The sequence below is a fragment of the Struthio camelus genome, chromosome 2, assembly GCF_040807025.1.
Source record: "Struthio camelus isolate bStrCam1 chromosome 2, bStrCam1.hap1, whole genome shotgun sequence".
NCBI classification, from domain to species: domain Eukaryota; kingdom Metazoa; phylum Chordata; class Aves; order Struthioniformes; family Struthionidae; genus Struthio; species Struthio camelus.
Genome location: NC_090943.1, coordinates 160805965 through 160829484, shown reverse-complemented (window position 1 = coordinate 160829484; position 23520 = coordinate 160805965). Strand labels below are relative to the sequence as shown.

General features: G+C 43.9%; 1 protein-coding gene across 20 annotated transcripts in view; it reads left to right on the top strand.

Moving 5' to 3' along the window:
* MTSS1 (MTSS I-BAR domain containing 1) overlaps positions 1-23520 on the top strand; it is a 123403-nt gene that overhangs the window by 11643 nt on the left and 88240 nt on the right. For 18 of the 20 annotated variants that reach the window (XM_068933237.1, XM_068933254.1, XM_068933240.1 and 15 more), the window contains 2 exons: positions 3689-3750; positions 6411-6484. In XM_068933237.1, the coding sequence (XP_068789338.1) occupies positions 3689-3750; positions 6411-6484 (136 nt within the window). Of the gene's footprint in view, positions 1-3688; positions 3751-6410; positions 6485-14889; positions 15745-23520 lie in introns of those variants that run through there. The other 2 variants (XM_068933244.1, XM_068933242.1) reach the window with 2 other exon arrangements.

Below are 23520 nucleotides of genomic sequence, written 5' to 3'. Positions count from 1 at the left end.
GGGCCCTCGGATCAGATGACTAATTGCCTGTAAACCAACTAGTTAGGCGGTTGGGGTTGATAGCGGCGTGCTATGGCCAACCCATGCCATGATAGACGGGCGGGTGACGGTGGGGTGCTGCCAAGCAAGGAGGGACTTCACAGCCTTGCTACCTTGATGTGATGCAGTGATAGAAACATCCATTTTGCAAGAAAGAACATCCCATGCGTGACATTTGATGATGAAGAAATAATTAGGCACAATGTTACTTTAGGGGAAATAGTCCATTTAACCCTTTCAACAAATCAGCATCATGACTGGTTTCTGTTTTAACCTATGAGAAGCCAAGTAGAGGATTTGGGACCCGGATTTTCATAGCGGCTCTTCCCGCGAGGTCCTCCTGGCTCCAAGCAGGGGTTGAAAGGTAAAGGAAGGCTGCTGCTTTTACAGATAATGCTGGGGCCTGATGATGTTTAAAGGGACAAAAATCCGTTTCCTCTATCAGCTGTTTGAAATTGGAAGTTGCAGAAGGCGCAGAGCAAGCGTTGGGAAACACGGTGTTTTTAAACACGTTATTGCTGTTCCGAAAGCAGCTTTATATCACACAAAGTTTTTTTTTTTTTTTTTAGTCAAAGACAGTGTATTCTACCTTTCCTCTTTTTTTTTCTTTTTTTTTTTTTTTTACATTGAAAAAGTCATACATTTTAAGTTGAGCTTTAAGTTTTATGGCTATTTCAGTGTGTGGTTTCCACCACCGTTGTATCTCTCTTCATAGCCACCCTGTACAAAAGGAAGGACCATTATTCCAGATGTGTAGATGAGAAATAGAGTGCTGGAGGGGCTGCCTTGTTCAAGGTGACACGCAAGGAGGTCTTGGAGAGGAAACCACCCCCAGGTTCCTGGAGTCTTGCGGTATTTACAGAACGAGCTTAATTCTTGGATTGCGTCATCTTCTCCGTTTGTCCCTGCAAGAATCACTAAACGGTTTCCTTGCTTTCCAGGTGCTGGAGGTGATCTAAAAACCTATTACTAGGGCCTGTAAAGTGGTAGATGGCATTGTACGCTTCTGCGCTTGGTGGGAATTGAGGGGTTTTGGTTTTAGCAAGGATATGCTGGTGAAAATGTTTTTTTGGAAAAGCTCAAACAGAACAAACGTCTCAAACAGGATCAATAATTTGTGTGCAAGACTCAAATTCTGTGTTATGGAGAGAGAGATGAAGGACTTGCTGACTTAGCCTCAAAAGAGAAAAGCACCCAGCAAATTCTGCGGGGACACAGATAAAATAAAAACTCATTTTTTAATTTTCAGCTAAGTTTATTGGAGAGAAGTCAGAAAACAGCAAGGTGTTGCTGGCTGAAGAGATTATGCAGGCATTCATGTCATTGATGCAAAACTGCTGAAAAGTGTTTTCTTTAACAATTGAAAGACCTGAGATCTTTTAAATATGACCAAATTAACCGACTACTGGGTTTTTCCCCTGTTTGAAATGAGATCAGCTGCTCTTGGGCCAGTGTAGGAATGCCCACGTGAAGAGATGACATTGATTTTAATCAAACCAATTTAGCAACCAATTTGAGTGAGCTGCTGAAGCTTATATACGTAGGCTCGGCTTAAAGAGAACAGCGTTTTTAAAGACAAAGAATAAATAGATAGAAATGCTAGGTGACTGTTCTGACTTGGATTTTTCTCTGTGGCCGGCCTGGCAAAAAAGTCTTCTTCCTGAGCTGCGTTTTGCAGCGAAGCAAGGTTGGTGTCAGCCACCTGCGTGCCATCAGGCACATTTAGCAGGATGACGCACCGCCGAAATGGAAACATAATTGGGCCGCTTTGGTATCCTGCGTTTGTCAGCTTGCGTTTTGCTGGAGAACCCCGGAAAGCCTTAGGCCCTGCTGTTAATTGTCGGTGCTTTCAGGGCTCCTGGCGTCCGCATGCATAACGCGTGGCTGGCGCGCGGGCCGATGCTGAAGTGCCAGCAGCGACTGTTGAGAGAGATGGGGTTCAGAGCTGTGGATTTTCTTAAGACTAATAGGTTTAAGAAAATGGCATTCTTCAACTAACTGGTGGATTTCTTCTGTTTTTTGAATGGCTGACAATTCTCGCTTAGCACAAAGCGCTTTATATTCTGGCTCTTCCCACCCTGACGAACGCTGTCCTCTCTTCCCCTTCTCCCTAGGGTGTAGGTATAATGAGGTTTCAGGGCGACCTGGTTTACATTACTTCAAATGACTTTTCTCGGTAATTTTTTGAAAGAATGCCAGGTCGTGCCCCGTGGTAGCGGCAGTAGGCATGCAAGCTTCTGCATCCAGGTCTGCCGTGGCTCGGCCCAAGCCCCTTCTGGCAACAGGGCAGCGAGGTGCCGCGCACCCGAACTAGGCTGTCGACTTCTGGGGAAGGGGCCGTCTTTGTTCTGAACAAAACGGAGATGCGGGCTCTCCTCGGGGTAGCGTGAGCGGTGGATTTCATTTTACTTAAAAACGGGAGCAGCACCTGTTAATCGGGGTGGACGGAGTTCGCCGCAAGCAACTGCAAGCGCTTGCAGCCTCTTCCAGGCGGAGCGGTGGTAATGTTAGCCTTGAGGAGCTGCCTTATCTAGGTTTTATTGTGTCGTTGCTCTGGTAACAGCAAGTCTTATACCTTTATTAAAGGAAGCAAGGATTTTTTTTTTTTTTTAAATTCTCTAGGCTCCGATCAAAGGGAAATTTCAAGGGTTCTTTCTGCCACCATTTTTAACGTTAACAGAAAATTTGCTCTTACTCTGCAGAGAGCAAGTTAACCTTTTTCTGGTCTAAAAAGGATTTTTTTTATATATTTTTTCAACTTTAAAAATCAACTCCTCCCCCCCTCTTTTTTTTTTCCCCCCACTTTGGAAGGTAAAGATCAGAAGACGACTTCCGGACTATATTCTAAATGAAAATTCGCTGTTTAACGCAATGTAAAACAGAGGAGGGGGAAAGTCCACCTGAAATTTGAAGGCAAGAGGAATGAAATCAAACCTTCTTAAAAATTTTGCACGCTGTAAATGCCACGCTGCTTTACCAGCTTCGCTTCTGACATCGGCTCCAAGGTCGTTGCGGTCTGATTTGGAAGCAAGTCCCACAGCTGTAGGGCAGCTGCTAAGAAAGTTGACCTCCTTATGGCTCCTGTGCCTTTTGTGTGACTGATTGCTCTGTTACCTTGAGACAGTGTTTGAGGTGGTGTCTTGGGCAACTCGGACCATTATCTTGGAGGCTTTTTGAAAAGAGGAGGGGAGCCTGGAAATTGCATAGAGAAATTCATATGTAGAGAAGGGCAACTGGGATTCTGCCTTTGGGTGTTGGGAACTTCTCTGTACATATTGTTGTAAAATCTCAGCACCTTACTTCTGATATGTTTATTTTTATTGTACCTGTCCAAAGCAAGGAGGTTCTTACTGCTGCTTCGGTGGAAACCTTTCTTCTCCCCCGGTGTATCTACTTGGGAAAACTGTAAAGGCTCCTCAGAGGACTTATTCTTTTATTCGGAATCAGAACTAGTTAAGTCCCGTTTGTCTGGGGCTGATGTTAAAGACGTGACACATAATTTGCTGGGAAAATATATTTTGTTGTTAATGGATGAGATTTTAATAAACAGTCTTAGTTGTGCTTTTAGTTTCATATGAGCGTTGAATCTGGAATATGAAAAACTGAATGCCCAAATTAAGTATTCATTATTTTTTCTTTTTTCTTGCAGGGAAGCTACCCAGTGTGGGAAGATTTTATAAATAAAGCTGGGAAATTGCAGTCTCAGCTTCGGTAAGTTTTATAGTGCACAGTCAAGATCCCCTCCAATTCCTTGTGTGTGCAAACTGTTAAGACGACTAGGTGCAGCCTCCACCAGGATAACTTGCTTAGTATATGCTAGTAAAATTGTGCGTGTTTCGTATGCAACACCAAGGCACATGCTACTGCTGCTGATTTGATGTATTTTAGAAAAATACATAATCTACCACTATAATAAAAAAACATAAATTGAGGCATGGATCCTGATGGAAAACTAAAAAGATGGTTTATTGCTAGTGAGCACACACATTTGGAGTTAGAAGACATATGTTGTCCTTTTTATCAGTGTAGAATACAGCTGGCTTCTATTAAAAGAGGCCTCAAAACATTAACTAGAGTCTCTGGGAGTCTTAGCAACGTTTTCTTCTGCCTTAAAAATTACAGGAATTCCCATGCTGGGTCATTCACTAGTGCTCATTACAATTAAAAAAAAAAAAAAATTAAATAACCCCTTTATTGAGGTTTACTTTGCAAATGGCATTTTATGTAGCTTTCCACAGATTTCCATTAATGAGCACCATACGTATCACGTTGTGACCAATTCTGTTACCTCTGGAATTCCCTTGTAAAGCGTGTTTCTGCTGATATGAACCCAGACTCCATTTCTTCACTGCTTTCCCCAAACCGCAATCTCCACCAGGCTCCCTAGAGCATCAGCATTTTTTTCACAGCAGCAGTGGTAGTGATAGGTATGGTTATTGGCAGGATATTTTGTGGTTCTGCATTGTTGTGAGCTTTTTCTGAAGAAGCTAGTGTTTAGGCTCAATTGCCCTAAACAGCTGGAACATGCTGTTCTGCTATGCCGTGTTTAAAATATCGCACTTGCATGTGGCTTGTCCTTTTCCGGCAATCTCATCCCGTTGAGTGGGCATGGAGGAAATAGTGGAGGCAGTAAAAGCAGGGAAACGTAGAACTTCCTTAGTCCTTTACACTATTTAAACATAGCTCTCCTGGGAAGGCACAAAAAATAGTTTTATTTCCCAGTCCTGTGGTGTTGCGTTCAGCGTAGTGCTTTTCTAGCTGCAGGAACGTGCAAACAGACAGCTTGAAAGCCTGCGTTCAAGGATTTGCTCTTTACTTGTAGCACGTGTGAGCTTTTCCCTGCTGGTTCATTTCTGCGTGCTCTGACAAAGGAGAGCAGATGTCAGCTGAGCTGGAACCAGCTCTTCCTGTATCTTGTTACTGGAGAAGTGGAACGTTGTTATTAGCAGTATAATTAATAATTAACAACATAGTACATGAATAACAGCATGACCCACAAGTTTGGAAGACTAAGTACACAAATACTGTTAAGGAAAATGCTGAAAAAAGATAGCTAGTTCTGGGGCTAAATGTTAGTAGTTATCTGGAGAACTGTCAGGTTTTTTGCCTGGGTGTGTAGGGAGTCTTCGTACATCCTCTCAAGCATGTCCCCTCAAGCCTGTTTTTTGCGGTCAAATCTTTTGTGTGGTCTCTAGGCCATTTATTATGCTGCCAGTTCTGTCCTCCGTATTTTAGCACGTTCGGAGCGAAACTTGGGTACGTTTTGACCTAATTATGCGGTTCTGTGGTCCTTTTTGGCCATGGATCAGCTTTCCTGCAGCCCTCTTGGGTTTTTTGAGGGATAGCAGGAAGCCCTTGAGGCAAAGGACAGAGGTCCTCCTCCGTCAGGATTTTGCTTGGAGAGACGGACTGTTACAGTGAGGGGAGGAAATCAGAATTGCTGGTTTAAAAGATGTGCAGAAACAGAACCATGAGCTAACCATGGTGAGGGCACAGTAGTGCTTTATCTGTAGAGCCCTGGCCCAGTCTCATTTAAATCGGGTCGACCAGACTGTAAACCGTCAGATGTCTGGTACCAATCTGAGGTGCTTAGGGGCTCTAAGGCCTACTTATTTAGAGCAAGCGCGTTGGAAAATTGGTGCTCACGTTGGCTCTCCACTTGAATAGATGTGTGGTCTCCAAATGTTTTCACATCTAGAGGGAGAGGGAGGGAAGCAGGGTTGGCTGTTTGGACCGTAGGGTCTCCAGGATCGCTGGTGGACGCGTTGGGAGGAGGCTCGCTGCTTGGAGGAGCACAGGATCAGAAAGTTTCTTTTGAAGTGGGGAAGCTCTTTTCCTCGTTCCTGCTTGCCCACAAGCTCTAAAACAGCCTGATTTCCAGGAGGTGGTTGTTTTCTGTTGCAAGGGATGCAGCAAGTATTTAGTCAGGGATCTGGATAAAGGGAAGGCTCTGCAGGCTTCTCCTTAAAATATACATGTTCCTTGGAAAGAGTGGTGGCTGTAATTTGTACGCTAATGGGTGCAGCATAATGTGTGTTAGATTTGTTTTTTTTTCATGTTTGACTACTTAATATTAGTTCATCAGAGGGAATCAGCTAGAAGGGGAATGGCTGCGCTCTTTTGAAACAGCACCTGTCCCGTGCAATTCACTGCACAGAATTAGCAGGGCTGCCGTCAAGTCCCCAGCCCTCACACAAAGCGAGGGAGAGATTAAGGGAGAGAGAATGCTAAATTCGGATATAAAAGAGGATATTTTTTGTGGCCCCTGCAAGTTCACACTGATATTCTTTATAAGCCTGAATGTTTTTGGCAATAATTAAATAGGCAGCAATGAGACACTGCTAATGTTTTGTTATCTGTATGCATTTCAGGACTACAGTAGTAGCAGCTGCTGCCTTTTTGGATGCCTTTCAGAAAGTGGCTGACATGGCTACTAATACACGTGGTAAGCAGATGTGTCAATATTGAGTTTAACAGAATGCTGTGTGGTTTATACCATTTGTTGTAATAAAAAAAAAAAAACCTAACTTGTTACATTGACAAGCAGATCTGTGAGACATCTGTTAGATGGACTTGCACTTTGAAAAAGCAGCACGTGAAAAAGGAAGTCGTCTTTTCTTTACCAAAAAAAAAATGCTGGAAACCTGTAATTTAAATGTGTCATCAATCATGTGAACAGTTCTTAATTACCATCTGAATTATATGTTGATGAATAATATTTTAGAAAGCAGGATTTATTGAAATCTGTAGTCACTGACACTTTTGTACCTTAAGTAAATGTAAAAGCGGTAAGGCTTGGTGTTCAGCTGGCGTAAATTAGTGTAGGGCTGCTGAAGATGGAGCCGATACCAGCTGATGCTGTGGCCTTTGGGGTCTGCAGATAGTAACGGCGGTGGCCTGTGCTTGTATTTTGGAGGAAAGTCTTTGCTTGCCTTTCCCCTTTTTCCTTTTTGAGTCTGACATTATTGGTAAAAATTAATTTTCCTGAGCTGTGGGCTTCTCCGGGTAACAGCGTAAGCTCGTTTGTGAGGAGGGAAGCCAAAATAGCGCAGCTGGCAACCTTTCCAGACTGCTGAGTTGGAAGGAGACAAAAGGCGACTCCGCTGTGATGTTGGAGGCACAGCAGCCAAGGCATCGCGTGCAGATGTCCCTACAGTGGTGGGGCATTCTCCACGGTCACTGTGTCCCGCAGGCTCTACTGGGGGAGAGCGTTTCCAAAGGGAAAGCCACTGAGCAGGTGGCTTTTGGCCAACTCTAACCTTAGAGGCACTGTTTTTTTTTAATAATTTTATTTTATTTAGCCCTAACGTGTCCTTGGCATTTGACTTGGAGGGTAAAAAAGTAACCTTGCGAATGCAAAGAGCGTGCATTTTCATTATCGGTGTGCGAGCTAAGCCAGCTTTCCATTCCCCGCCGCTGCTGGCTAAGAGGAGTAGTAGCAGCTGCCGGAGCAAGTCTTAAACCATAGCATGACTACACGGAACAATGGTCCCCCCCCCCCCCCCCCCCCACTTTTTAAAGCTAATATTTACATTCTGATAAGTTCCTTCATTGTCTGGATACCTTCTGTAAATTATGCAGCGTCTACTCATGTAAATAATAAACACTGCAGAAAGTGGAATAAACTCAGGATGAGACCCAAGCCAGAACTTCAATTGGGTTTCTGAAATGTCTTCTCTTTAAGCATACTCCCTTCTCCTTCCTCTCCCTCCTGCAAAGGGAAAACAAACAAAAAACAACAACAAAAACCTTGCGCCTTGCCTTGCGTCCTGGCCATGCTGCGAGGGCTGTGGAACTTGCATTCAGTCTCCAGAACGATGGCCACTCCCCTCCTTTCCGACAAAAACAGCTTGTGCGGGTTTTTGAAGGGTATTTTACACTTTCTGCTGTGTTACTTGGAAGGAGCCCAGCGAGCATCGTGTCTCGTCTCTTATCTCTTACAGCACATCCCTTACAAAAGGAGCTCTGTAAATCGCGGCCGGCCAAATCTGTATAGCTCCTCTGTTCTGTCTTCCTGCCTCCTGTGACTGGGAGGATAGAAGGGAATTTTGTTTTTATTTTTAGAAGCTGACGTCCCAGGCGAAGAATCAAAATGCCAAGCTCACAGTGGTTCTGATGTGCCTCCCTGCCCAGCTTCCACTCCTGCCCCTTTGAGTAGTAGCACAGAGGTACTCTGTTGCCTTGGAGCATCCTTGAGGTTTTGCACATGGGTCCTTTAAGAAATATAAATCCTTCTAGCTTGCTTTGGATAGGGATAAAATCCTGGCGCTGTTGAAGTGACATTTGGTATGACTTACTAGGGCAAGATTCATTGGGGAAAAAAAAAAAAAAGTATTCTATTGATAGTATAAACAACTGTCTTCAGAAGGCAAAACAAACCCAAACAAACCTGGTGTTTTTTCTTCTCTGATGTGGGAATTTTAATGGGCTCTCAATTCTCCCTTTAAAGAGTTATCTAACTTAGAAAACTCTGTACCACATTTGGCCTGTGACTTACTCAATTCATAGAATGTTTTCGGTTGTTTAATCAGACAACTGTGTCAGCCTCAAACTGCTTTGAGGGTGCTCGGTTAACATGTTAACCAAAGTCAGTAAAGTTAATTTACAACCTTTAAGTGCTTGTGCATGGGTGCATCCTCCTTTTAAATACACATACAAATGTTAAAGATAAACTATGAGAGTAGGAGATAACGCAAGAGTTGTGTAACGCTTGCCATGGCGAAGGTAGAGAGGGTTGGCGTGCTTTGAATCATAGCTACAGATTGTCATTGGATGAGCCCAATGCTGCTGGAGAACTTGATATGAAAATGCTGAAACAGATGCCCGTTTCAGTGTTGGTACCCTGTAGGATGGTTGAAGTTTTGTAAAGATAGGGTGCTGGATTTTATTTGTAATAGCTTTACTGAAAGTGCTGTATTATTTTAAGAGCCGGTGATGGAGCTGCTGAAAGTGTTTTGTCAGTCAGCAGAAGCACTCTCTGGCTCCTCTGTTGATCTGTGCGCATCAGCATTAGCTTTGAAAGAGGAAAGCGTTTGCGTGGGTGTACGCGTCCGCACACACAGAAGGAGAGGCAAATATCTTTGCAGATACCAAACACACAAGTACGAGTACGGAGAGCCTGTTGCCATCGGCTCCAGTCCTTGTGCCAGCTGATGCCTTTCTCTGCCTCGTGTGCCTTTACCCCTTTTTTCTTTCTTGGTGTATCTTTCTTTCCATGTTTCTATGTTTTCCAGCTTCCTTCCTTCTAATTCTGTAGCAGTAATGGTACTACTTTACATTTGCATTCCCATTTGGAGCTCAAACAAAGGGCGTAATAGGAGCTCTGCCTGTAGTAAAGCCAGGAGGTCGGATGAGCCAGGTAACCCGTACTTTGCCATCATAGCTTTTGAGGTCAGAAAGGTTCCCAATGTGAAGAAGTATCCAGCATATTCTCTTAATTCAATATGCAGAGATAAACTTCCTGACCAATTCTCAAAAACGGCTTAATATGTATCCTTAGCTTTCTATCCATTCAGATATGGGTTAACCTAGAGTTCTGTCTCTCTTTTTCCCTTGTTAATCGGTTCAATGCTTTTTGAAGTCAGCCTGGCACAAAAAATAGGTGGAAAGTAAGCCTGAAGAGTCTATTGCCAAAAGGTTTTATTTCTGTGGATCTGACAGTATGAAAAAAGATCACCTGGTCAGGGCACTCTGTTTTTGCTCAAGTTGCACTGCTGAAGATCACAGTTTCATTGAAATGGATGAAGGATATTAATGTTTACAGAAATCAAGCCCTGGATTTTCCACCATGCTCAAAGTCCGTTCAGCTCTTCCTGATGAAATTCTTGGGTGATGGGGTAAGATGGCTGATCACTGTAATTGTGAATGTGCTAGCGTTTTTCTGCCTTTGCTCCAATGCTTTGCTGCTTTTGGATGGCCTTCGTAGGTAAGCACTAGAGTTCAGGAACTTGAGAAAGTAGGTGAGGAGTACCTGTTCCCCTTGTGTTATGAGGGAGGTTAATGCGAAGGCATATGCAGTTTTCTGTATCTATTTGATACACTGTCAGCCGCTTCCATAGAACAAGCAGTCTCTCCTACATCGGTTTTCACAGGTGTAAATTAAAACTTACGGAAAGATGATCTAAAAGCTTTGATTTACCCTCAAGCTTAAAACTGATCTTCAAAGTGTGATTGTTAATGAGGCAGCTGATACCCACTCTTGTGGGTTTTTTGGTTTTTCCTTCGTATTGAATTGTTTTACATGTACACAGGGGTGTTTGATACTAGCAGACTAATTAAATCATTTTAAGAGAAGTATTGCACGGAGCTTTCTGTGGCCACTTGCATGTGGTGGATCGTAATGCTGTTTGAAGGTGCCACGTTTCAACTTGGCAAGCCCTACTCCAGGTATGTTTTCCCCGCCTGTGGTAACTTGGACGTATGTCATGCTGGTTGGCACTATTTGTGCTTTCCATCTCTTTCACTTTACGGATGGCAGCGAGGGCTTGGAGGCAATGCTGAGCTTTAAGATGCTGCCAAAAAGAGCTGGAGGAAATTGCAGCTGAGGGGGACCGAGGGTTTGAGGGCAAGGAGGGGACAGCCGTGGATGGTCAGCCAGCTGCAAAGTGACGCCGCGCGGCACGCGACAGCGGCAGGGTAACAAAACCAGCATAGCCGTTTCATGTCCCTTGCAAGGGACAGGATGTATTAGCCTGGGTGAAGTGCTGCATTAAAGTGTCTGTGCTTTCTTCAGGCCCCATTAAACTGTAGCAGCACTCCGGAATGTAAATGTAGTTTAATGCTTTTAGTTATGAAATTAAACCTGATTAATGTCTGCGAGCGTCTGCCTAAGGTAGCTCTTGTGCTTTAGTGTTCAGTGGCTTCCTTTCACGTTTAATAAAACTGCTTAAAGTAGTACCTTGGGTGCAGACTCGCGTGTCTCAGCAGACTCTGCATCCGTGTGGCTGCAGGTACTGTGTGAGCACGCCTTCAGGTACCTTATTCTAGGATGTTTTACTGTTGTCTTGGGCAGGCTAAGTGGTATGTGTTGAAGTGACCTTCTGAAGGTCATAAACTGAGTCCGTGGCAGAGGTGGAATTGGCATCCGTATGTCCCACATAAGTGTTCTTAGGCCTTCTGAACGGCCGCTTGCTCACTGAAAGCAGGTGCAGTGCAACCACGGAGATGAATCTTGAATCCTTGGTGCCACAGCAAAATAGTATAGACAGTACCGAAAGGCGATTTCTTCTTTTTCTGAAAAGCACGATGGGAGACTGAGGGGAGAAGAGGGCGTTTTCAACTATCTACAGCAGGGGACTAAAAATGTGGATAAGGTTCTGCAAAAATCTTGATACCTGTTCATGGCCATGGGCAGGACCTACGATAATGCTCTCTGTAAATCCAGAGTGAAAACGAAGCTGGCCACGAAAGGAAAAGGTTTCTCGTTGCTGAACTCTTGTCTTAACTTCAGATGCTCTCGCTCAAATAACAAGACCTTTGTTAGAGCTTCCTCTCAGTTAAGGTGAGACTCTGTAGTAAGCACTTGTTCCTTCCATGGAGTTTTTGAAATCAAATAATACAGGCCAAGCTTTTCCCTTGCAGATTTTAAAGTAGAAGATAATCAGAAAGAAAATAATTTAACTGAACCATTCAGGCTTCCATTATACCTTCGTGCAGATGATGCAAAACACAGGATCAATTCAAAATTATTGGCAGATAATTTTGAGGCTGGATACCTGTTTGCACAATTCGTTGCGTTGTGAGAAGCAGGACGTAGAAATGCTTCTCTCCAGCGCTAAAACTACAACATTACGTATATAGGAGAGGCAGTGCTACTTTGTTCTCTCTGTTCCCGTATTCCTCTCTTTCTCTTGGCAGGTAGCAAATGCCAGCCCAAGGCTTTGAGCAGGCACTGCGCTCCCGAGAACTGTGCTGCTGGTGTCGGCCCATTGGGCTGGCGCGGTCAGAATGAGATGAAAATCTTCCTGACTGGGATTTAATGTTTGTATTCCTAAACAGAAGAAACAGGATCTGATTGATTTGCTTGTTAACATCTAGATTTTATATTTGGGGGATGAAAAGGGATCCCAGGTGGGGAAGATACTCCCAAAGCCTTTTCTCTGGGTGAATGCATACATTGCAGCATTAAGGAATTATGTTTAATTATTTTAGGGTCTCCCCCCCCCCCCCTTAAGATCAAGACAAAAGCTAGCTCAGAGTCATTGGCAGCATTTGTGCTGCTTTGATGCTCCTAGCAGTGGAGAAATTTCCAGTGTAATGGATTAAAATAATTGCTGTAGTAACTTATGTAGTAAGCTAGCCCATGGTGCAGTGCACAAAGTGGTGTATAAATAAACTTTGTATTTGCCCTACAACCCAGGATTTTTTTTGAGCTTAAGGTGCTTTGTTGAGAGACTGAAATGTTGTTAGGAGAGGCGTAAAGCAGGTGGTTGCATGTGCTGGCAACAGAAACAAATGTGAGTGCAGGAGCATAACTTCTGTGAAGGAGAAAAATGAAAGGTTGAGGGGAAGTGCACCTAAGCTTCTTTAATGCTTCATCCAAGGAGTGGGCAGGTGTATCAAGATCAGAATAGCTGATGTCTTTTTTTTCCTGACTAAATGTAAAGCTGCACTGTCATCTGAGTCAGAAATCTTTGATGGGAATGTGGGGAGGAGGAAGAGGAGAGAGTTAGTTTGATATATTCGGTATTAGTTGTGGTTTTTCCTCTCCCCTTCCTTGAGCAGCTCTGGTGCTTTTAGTTGGAGAGACTGTAAGGTCCTAATTTTTCTGAAGGCTGGAGATGGGTAGTTTGATTGCTGCTCTCACATGCTGTCTGTGACTCCACAGTGACTTTGCATCTGTGTGGGCATCTTCAAGCGGAGCTGCTGCGCTTCAGGAACTAAATACTGATTTTGTAACTCCAAAGAGCTTTCACAGGCTCGGAAATAGAACTGAACTTTTGATGTCTTAAGCATCCAGTTTGAGAAATAATGAGGAAAAATCGTAAATAGCTCTGAAGAATTTCCTTCAGTTAATTTGTTAGATGATGTGCAAGAGGTGAGGAGGCAAAGGCATCCTTTTGATAATGGGATGTGGATTTAAAAATGGAGGCTGAGGTTTTGGTCAGTGATTGGTTTTCCCAGTGTAGCACATGTTCCTGTGGTGGGAGATCCCCTTTCAGGCTAATTCCAGCAGCCTTTGGATGTAATAAATTGCTGGTTGGCACATAGCAACGGTTCTGTAGTAATCACAACAAGAGGGTTGCTGCAGCTTTTATTTCCTTTTTTTAACGTCACTGGTTGGAGAGCAGCAGTTGCTGAAGAGCTATTTCCATTGCATCTTACTTAATGTTTTATTCGTATTTATTTGCCATTGGACGAAAAGGGAGGTGGAACGTCTTGTGGGGGGAGTATTACAAAGTCAGTCAAGAGTAAGTGAAGTTTCCTGTGAAGTAGGGCAGTACGTGCTGCCTTGTGGACCTTGCCCACAACATACCTTGGAGGCAGCAGAGCAGTTGCTGTAGATGTTTTCTGCTGCCTCATGTGTTGAGACCTGCAGCTATCTCGAAATGCAGGTTGGGTTGTTGCCCCCTTCTTGGTCAGCTGGGATGCAGCTTCCATGGAGGGATAATGCGTTGGGGAAGGACTGAGCTGGTACTGGCAGCTGCCTCCATGCAAACTTGCCAGAGCTCTAGGAGGTCCTTGCATCACCTCAGTGAGGGCCAGGTTGTCACCGAGACCTCTCTGTGCCCTGCGGCAGGTCCCTTTGATTGCCTGCGGCATTTCTTTACGTCAGGATGCCGTGCAAGGCAATTTATGTGAAGGCTGTGGTTTAAAAATGCATGCTTTGACTTGGGATGTGTTGTCTAACTCCCCAAGTCTGTTCCTGCCCTTGCTGGACAGAAATCATGTTTATTTTTAAAAACATAAAGGATTCGCAAAGAAATGCGAAATTACAAGCTCCAGTACGCTAGCATTGAGCAGAGCGTCCAGAACAACAGAGCTATCTAATCATTAACAAATGAACTGGTGGCATTGCCGTGGTCAAACTTTTTTTTTTTTTTTTTTTTTTTTGGCTCTCTGTAATACTCTGCCTCCCAGATGGATGCTCTTTCGGCAGTGTCCGAACAGCAGAGCGTACACGTCTTCTCCGTGTGTGTCCATGCAAACTAGCATTCCTACTGCAGAGTGATTTGCAGGGTGATATGATTCATCTCATGTTTGCATACCTGCTGCTTCCAGGAAAGCAGGACACGTTCATGGTAATAATGAGGTCTTGCTTAAAATAGACCAGCTTCCTTCATTTTCTTGTCCGTCTGTTTGCACGATGATTTGTCGGGTGTTGCCAGCACAAATGTTTGTCCCTGTTGCTGTGCAAGCTGTTCCCCCCTTCCCTCCTCCCCTACACGTTAGTTTTCTTCTGTGAAGCAGTTTTCTGATCTTTTCATCCCTGGCTGAGGTAGCAAAACCTGCAGTGTTCAGGCTTACGGGCCCATTCAGAGAGGTGGGGGAAAAACTCCCTTGGTTCTTGAATTTCACTAGAAAATTAGTGTTTACCCAGGACAAGAAGCATATTGTTCTGTTGTCTTCCTCTTCCACTCCCACGCTTGGTGAAGTCCAACCTGTAGAACTACTTCTGAAAAGTTAAACTAATGCCGTTACCTTGCTGTTTTGCTTCTCAGAGTCCTTCTCTTGCCTTCTACGGAGGGTTTTTTTTTCCCTCTCCCCCCCCCCCCCCTCAAATGAATCTGTGACTTGCCCTCCATTCAGCTTGGTTTTGGACAGGATGGAGAAAGAAAGGAGGACGGGCTATTCCCAAAGGACCTTTGGGTTGTGACCTGACCGCGTTTCCTATGCAGTGCTTGGACTCTGTGTGTACCTACCTATGCTGAAATCGTTGTGCTGCTTTGCTTTTGTTGTTGCTTCTAACTGGGCTTCTCGCGTATAAAAAGGAGTGGTTTGGCATCTAACGAAGCCAATGGAAAACGCTGCCACCTTTGCAGCAGCAGTCCTGATGCAGGCTTTGGGGGAGCCCCTCCGAAACGAACAGCAGTGGCCGTTGTGCGCGTGGGAGGGGAGGAGAGCGCGTTCATCTGCAGCGGGGTAGCGTCGCGGGGTAGAATCGGTCCGGATTTGTACAGTCGGCCCCTGCGACTGTTGGGAAATTCTCCTCTCCTGCAGCATTTATTACTATGGAAAAGAGAAATCTGCATGATTTCCTGCTGCGAGCGCCGGTGCTGGGGGACTGGTTACTATAGTAACTAATATCAAGGAGCTGGCTGGGACTTGACTTTGGAGCTGTGTTTGCGCCTGTTTCACAGTTCGGTGCAACCCCACGCAAGTATTTGATGGATTGCAAACAAGAAGGTAGAGGTTGTGGCAGCCGTTGCCGCAGTAGCGGTGCGCGTACCTTCAGTGTACTTTGCGGGCTGAAAACATGCGTTTTGCAAAATGCAGGAGTTGGACTTGAAACCTTGAAGAGCGCACCGGTCACAGTTGTGTTCTCGCGTTGCTTCAGCCCATCTTGGAGTAAGACGCAAGCCCAGGAATTGGATGTGTTTTCTCCAGAGAATTATAGCCCTTGCCACAGCTGCTACTCTGTTTTGAAGCAGAGCTGGTTTCTGTGCCGCTGAGCATGAGAAATAGCGTTGTTAACGGGGCTTCCTCCCCGGGACCAGCCTCTGCCCTCGCTTTGGCAGAAGCGCTGAATGTGCTTGTTCGGCGCAGGTGAGCAAGGAAGGGCAAATGGGAAAGGCTGAAGCCTGGCGTGTAGGTTGTGGGGTGCCTGGCAATTTGGGAAGCCTGGTATATACAAGTAATCCAGAAAGGCATAGTGGGGTCAGGTGCGTAAAAATGCTACTGAGGCTTCCGTTTAGGGGCACTTTCAAAGTAAAACTCCTCCATGTGATGGAGGTGGGGAAGCAGTGCAGAACAGTGGTCTCTCTCCAAGGGAGTCCTCCAAGGACAGAAGTTGGACCTCGCCAGGAGGGAGTACTTCTTGCTCTCTTTTTGTCTGGTAGTTCGTTCCCCAGGACTGTGTTGACGCCAAAACTTTCATGGTCAAATAAGCTTGCCGAATTGACAAAATGAAGCCTGAAGAGGTCTCCATCTGTGACTGGAAGTCAGTTGCGGTGTATTTTTTTTGCACGTCCCCCTTAGAAAAGGAGGTGTGCATGAGGGTGTGCTGCCCCCGAAACTCTCTCCCCCCAAAAGACATTTGGCTTTTGAGGGAGTGCATGTTAGGTGCACCTGCAGGCACACATGTACGTGCACCTGATTGAGAGAGCGGTGCCAAAGAAGGAAACTTTAAAAATATTTTCTGAAAAATTGATGGCTGGGTGAAAAGAAAAGCAGGCAAAGCTCTCAGGTTATTTCGGCAGCGTCGACTCCGTGTGCTGAGTCGGCATGAGGGCAGCCTTGAACCAGCCGCTGTGGGAGCTGCCTCTTGCCCATTTGGTAGTCGAGGACGCTGGAGGCGGCTGGAGAGACTGTGGAGAGGAAATGGATAGTCGGCAAAAAGCATGACAGTGCCTTTTTTGTTTTTCTTTTTTGAGTAATGATGCCTCTGGAACGGTTGAATTTAGACCACCCTAAGATACGGCTAGATTGACAATTTGAAAAGCAATGTTATTAAGTGTCGTAGCTCAAGAATATAATGTTGCTGAGAAATCATATTCTTCTGTGTACTTCTGTAGAAGTAGAAAATCTCCCTTCCTTGCAAGCAGGTACTGAGCAGAGTCTGGCAATGAGGTCTTAGGCTAAGATTTTCGTGTATTACATAGTATACTGATACAACTCTGAGACACCGAGTTGTTATAAACAAATGAAGCCTAAAGTACATTTGCTAAATAAAGGACTAAACTGCATATTATGAAGGATTATGCCTGATTTTTTTTTTTAATGCTTGTTCACTTCCTACTAGTTTGGAAAGTCACTGTAGACCAGTAGACCGTGTTTCCCTTTGATGCGGTTGTGAATGTGTATTCCTTTTAAATCGAGGTTATCCCGGGTGGAGAAGAGCAACTTGATGTGAGTGTTAGTCATGCGAGTTCAAAGGTAAAGAGTTCACATGTTGCTGTTCTGTAGCTGCCGTACAGGCAGGAGCCTTAGCTGTGGATATAATCGGGGGAATGTCTGAGCTATTAAGCCGAAATTTAGCTTGCTGCTGGGGAAACGAAGACTGTCGCTGAATATGCACGGTGATGCAGAGCCCTTTCCAGACTGCGTGGTTCAAGTGCTACCGTACACATTCAGGATGGATAATTGATTTCGCTAACAGGTTTTAATCCTCCGTTGTAAGCTTGAGGTTGGCCTAAGTAGGGACTTGCAAACTTCATTTTTCTCAAGCTGCGTTTTAACAAGGACTTGAGCCATTCTCTCTGAAGCGGCTGCCTATTCTCAGAACCTCTTTGTTCTTCACAATATACTTTCTTTGTTGGCAACCTTACTAATTTAACACGGCTCCCAAAATTGAGGGTTGGAGAGGGGAAGAGTTTGGGGTATGTTATCAAAGAGGACAATGAGAGTACTGAACTTTTGGTCTGCATACAAGGAAAGTGAAGAAAGTGGATGAGATACTAGCGTAGCATGACTTTCTGTATGAGCATAAGTGAGCTTGAAGTGCAGAAGTGACTATTTTAAAACAAATACGCTACCTTTGTTAGAATAGAGCTTCCTTGTTCAGGCTTTGTATTAGCTTGTAAACAAGCTAATGCTTTCAAAAACAGCCGCCCATCTGCCCATCCTGAATATTGCCAAGGGATTTTTGGACTAGACTGGCAAGAAATCTTTGTCCTGTTCCCCGAGGAGAGAGTGGTTAAAGTATAATAAGGTTAAAAGGTAAAAATTATTCAGTAACCTTTCCAATTTTCCAGGTCTAGCACCATATTTTGAATGGTCTCTTGTCTATTGAAAAATGGTCAGAGTTTTGACTTCTGTGCCAAATCTGGTTTTGAGGGCATGATCACAATGGATGAAACTACCAACACTGCTGAGTTAATGCTTAGCTTGTGTTTATTTCAAGTTAGTCCCAGTTGACGTGTGATTTTTATCAAAAACGGAAGCTGGGCACAAAAATCTAAGCTCTTTAAGTCTTCACAGAAAATAAAGGATGTACCAATAGCTTTATTCTTTCCCCCTCTTTTTTTTTTTTTTTTTTAAAGAGAAAAGATCTTAGATGAAATGCATTCTGCATGTAAAAAGATTGTCGTGACCAACGGGAGTAAACATTAAACTTTAATGATGCAGCTTTAAGTTGCACGGAAACAAACTGGGGCAAGTCAGTTCATTTTACCTTTGATTCACTGCTTCCAACAGTTAAAGAAAAGGTTGAATGGACACAAGGCAAATATGAGCCTCTTCCGTTAGTTGTTTCTCATAATGACATGTTTTGCCCCGAACAATATTTTTCAATAGATGAACGCATAGAATTTATGACTTCCAAGGGAGACTCAGGGTTTTCTTTTCCTTTTTCTTTTTTTTTTTTTTTTTAAAGTAAGCATGTCAAAAAACTATAACAAAATGGCAATTCACTTAATTGCAATAATTTCTAAGTGAAGGGAGTTTTAGTCCTGTCTGAGGGGAAAATAAAATGCAGACTTCCAAGAACCGTGCTGGGTTGTCGAAGTTTGACCCTCCCTTGGGATGGAGGTGTGAAGTGGTAGTCTGACCGCAAGACTTGGATCTCAAACATTTCCAGGCACATCTGGTTAGTGTGACCTTTGTTTATAGCAATATGAATTTCTTCTGGTCTTAAAGTTCATGAAGTTTGTGCAAGTTATTTAAGTATCCGTTGTCCTGGAGATCCAGCATGAGATGCCATGTAACTTCAACAAAGTGCCTACAATTAAAATTCAGGGTGTGGGACTCCGGCCACCTTGTTCAAGGAGCCTATTTTTTTATTAGTATTATTTTTTTTTTTTTTTAGGTATGTTGTTTGGAATTGTAGATGCATGCTGCTCCGCATGCCCCAAACTACTTAAGTATTAGTGGGGCTAAACAGGTGGATACGCAATTCACAATATCTTGGGGACGTGCACTGAGAGCAACTTGATTTTTACCTCCACCTCTTTTAAAATAAATGAAAAGTCTGGGGTGACTGTTGTTTCCCAGTGTTTCATGGGTCTGTCTGGGTTTCCCTGTCTGATTCAGTTAGTTCTATTTCAGAGGACAGCGCTTGTTTTCATTGGAAAGAAGCTTACCTGTGGTTTTTTGTTTTCAACTTCTGTGGGTTTCCATGGTTTTTCCTTTCTTTCTGTGGTAGTGCATGTTTCCTGCAGCATTTTCAGCATATTTGCATTGAATGACTCAAACATTTAATGTGAAGAATAGCCTTCACGTTATTGCGGGAGGACCAGCAATAGCGAGATGAACAAGATGCAGTATTCTTGATCGTTTGAGTGGCATTAAGCCTAGCTACAGTTATATTAGCCCATCTTTCTTGAACTCTGAAAACTCCAGGTGCTCTTAGCACATGCAGACCTTTCTCAGTGATTGCATAGGAAGGCTGAAGGCAGAGAAGCTCGTTTCTGCACTGTAAAGTAGGTGTCAAACTAGACAATCCTGAAAACCTTGTTTTTTGAAGCTCCGCTTCCCTGTCCATGTTAGTTCAGGTTTTAATTACACAATATTAAGATTTCTTAGATGCAATGTGTTTAGACAAAGACCTTTCCATGCAGCAAGGAACGATTCTCTTGTAGTAGTTTGTCTCCTGTTTTGTTTCTTGGTTAACTCATTTTAGATTACAGCCCTGTAGCTGAAGGTACAGCCCTTTCCGAATATTTTAGAAAAGCTCTGTAGGGAGTTTGCTTTTGTGGAGAGAATTTGCAAAGCCATCTCACTACTTTTAGCTAGGATGAAAACCATTTTAATATTTTTTGTGAGGTTGTTGTTTTGTTTTTTTTTTTTTTTTTAAACCCAGTCGTGCTGGAGGAAGAAGAGAATTGCTTCAGCAGCAACTGCATCCGTAGGTCAGATGGATAAATTCTTAACATAAATTTTCGGTTGGGAAGGCTTCTGTGAGAGTGTTGAACAGTGGTGGCCTAGCCTGCTTTAAAGATCCGTCAATATTAGTATTGACAATGGAACAAGTAGCTTTTGAACAAAAATTAGTTTTTGAGCTTTGAAAAAAGTATCTTGGTGTATCCTATTAATAATCATCTAATGCATATTCAGATGTGTGTTTGTGTGTGTGGGGGGGGGGTTGTGGCATTAGGGTGAAACATGATTATAAGATGAATTATTCACTGTAGTTCTTTCAAGAGGAAAGATGACAAATTCTACCCAGCTAAAAGAGAGAAGTGTGCCTTGATAAATAGGGACCAGTGAATGAACCATGGCAGGCAGGTGACTACTGTTTTAGGGTTTGCATATGCAAAGATCGGGGCAGGAAGCCCCTCAGGTTTCTTATCTCCATGCCTTTTTGTTTCTTAGCAAACTGGATGCCCCTGTGTCTTAAAAGCAGAGAACAGCCGTTCTGGCTTCCTCTCTCGTCCCTGGTTGTCTGCTTCACTTTGCTGTTGTCTCAAATGTGTACGGCTCTAGCCGTGTTTTGCTTACTGCAAAGGAAAACTTGGCTGTGATTTGAGTTTCATTTTGCAGTGGCTGGTCTCAGTGTGTGGGAGAAACCGTACCAGGGTTTGAAAGCATCACAGTGATTCACAGCTAATTTTCTTTTTAAGGACCAGAACGATCATTAGATCATCTAACCTGATTATCTGTGGAGCACTGGTCAGTGCTTAGTCTACTGAAAGCCAGGTTGGGCTCAGCAATGCCTGCCGCTCTCTGGCAGAGAGCGGCACGGGAACGGGCAGGGGCTGGGCAAGTAAAGGTGCACTGGAAAATGCTCTGGCTGCATCTTCTTTGTATAATGTGTATGCAAAAAAAATTTTTAACCAAACTAGTACGCACAAGAAGTCTTGCTTGGATTACCTTTGCTGACTCGAGTCCTCAGTGAAATACAGACGTTGGCTTTTGATGAGGTCTTTAATCTGTGGACCTTGCATAACTTTTGCAAACGCAAAGGAGAAGGATTCTCCTGATGCATCCCAGGAATGCTTCCCTCCTTGTGTCATGCTTGGGTCTCCCAGTGCTCCTGGAAACCAGTCGCGTCAGGCAATGGCCTGGAATGAAATGCCGTGGCCAGGAATCGAGTTGTTGAGAGAGCGTAACCTCCTGCTGTGGCTAGCTGCAAAAGTCTTCAGTAAAAACGGAGTGAAGAGATCATCTTTTCTCCTTAGAGCACTCATAAAGTCATGTTTAGCACTGAGCTCGTGTGGTTCGTGCTGGCATTAGTAGCTGTCTAATTCTATTCGGAAATTGTCAATATTGCATATCTTTTGTTCTTCTCACTGTTTTGTTGTTGGAATGGGACTTTTTAAAAAAAAAAAAACCCAAAAAAACCCAAAACAACCCCCAAAACAAACAACCCCCCAAAACCCAGCCCCTCTAGCAAATGGTCTTGACCAAACTGCCCTACCTCTTGCAATGGTACCAAGTAGAGTTACATCAGCGGTGGCACAGCCCATCAGTTGAGGCATATATGAATCTGCCACCCTGACTTGCTATGGACAGGTTTCATTAACACAACAGATGACGGTAGTGGGTCGTTAATACTTCTGTGTTTTGCTGCTTTTGTCCATGCCAGGATGAGAGGGTTAGGAAAGGCACAGCTGCGGCCAGGCTCATGGAAACCACCTGCAGGTGTGAGCTTGGCTGGGAGACGCCAAGTCGCTCTCTGTGTTGATGCTGTGCAACTTTGCAGTCCGCTTGCCTGAAATGAGAGCTAGAATACTGAATTACAGCGGGCAGTTGAAAATAGCTTTCCTCCCGTTTCCATAGCCGTGCTGTTGAGTCAGGAGCCTGTGAAGGAATGTGTAAGAGCTGAAAGTGCATCAGCTCAGTAAGAGAGGAAGGTAGGTGGTCCCCTGGCTGGTGGTGGTAATCTTTCAGGTACTTCTCTCTGTGTTGTTTTAAGCATGTTCATGCTCTGCCATCTAGAAGATGTAGGGAAATGAAAGAAGATGCCGGTATCGTTTGCATAAGATTGTATGTGCAAAGCGAAGAAAAACAACATACTGCTTTGCTTCTTTGTTTGTAGTACCCGTTTTTGTGCCCGAGTTCTGACATTTTAAAGCTAATAAAATGGGATAGTAACCTTAAGCATTTAAAAAAAAAAAAAAAAAAAGTGGGATGCTTAGTGTAGTTAAGCCAGTGATGTGTCTTCTGTGTATTTTAAAGCCCTAGTTCCAGAATGCTGCTAAATTTTTCTGTCTGGTATGCAGTAGGTCTGCTTGCTTACAAAACGCCTCGGAGCCGCATAGACTGCCTGCCCGGCAGTGCTCGCAGAGTGGCTTGTCACGCTACTAGGCGTGTGTTGCTCTGACCAGAGAGATGTGCTTAGCACCGTGCTTTGAATAGCACAAATAACGGTTTCCAGCGATGGTCACGAGGACCCACAGAAGGGATGTCGAAGAGCGTGTGGGTGCGACACTGTGGCTGAAGGGAAGCCCTTTACTGGGTGCTCCGAAGCGTGGAGCTTGAGCAGCTCTTTGCCCAGACAGCTTTCTGAAAGAACGTAGAAAAAAATCCTTGAATCTGAGCACAGTGGCTTTTCTCTCCTCTCCTCCTTATTGGCACTACAGGAAGGAGGTGGGCACGGGGGGAAGTGGGTTTCTTTTAAATATGGGGACATATTTGCAAAGCCTTTGCTCCTGTAAATCTGAACCCCTACAAAAGTAGGGCAAGTTATACTCACTGCTGTCTACTTTGAAACACTTATTTTTGGAAGTAGAGAATTTGCAAGCGACTATAAGAGGAGAAATAGTGTGATGCATTATAAACTCTTGCCCCTCTCATCTAGAGGGGAAAATGTAGTGTATATTCAGCAATTTCTTTTTTAATTTGAGAGATGAGATGCTCTTCAGCTTGCAGGAAAAGAGACAATACTACTTAGTGCGAATGGAAATTTCAACTCTCTCGACAAAAGCATTGAGCACTTAATGTAAACAAGTTAGTGTCTGAGTGTCTGTGTGTCTGTTAGCGGAGTCGATAGGCTAGTCGTTCCATAACTGAATTTTACGTGTTTATGGAGGTAGTCTTCCAATTTGGGGAACTCTTTGTTGAATTAAATTATGTATTTTCAACTATTGCGAAATGAGAGAAAGATTTTTCTTTTAAAAAGGGTGAGATTTTCCATTTAAGAAGACTCAGAAGAACTAACAGACCGTTTGGCAACAGATGTCCAACAGCTTGTAGCATGCAATTTTGATTTGCGCTCCAGACCACTTCAATTGGATGTGTCCACCGTATCTGGAGGAAACAGCCTCGGACCTTGCAGATTCTCCAGTGCTTCTGTGCAGCTGCCAGACTGGGAGGGAATACTTTTATTATGTGGCTTTTGAAATAATATCTTAAGGCTACTTTCTTATGCTGCACATTTAATAGTGAGAGAGTTATTCACTTCAGAGCCTGTGTTTCAGTAATAAGTGCTGTATTTTTGTAATT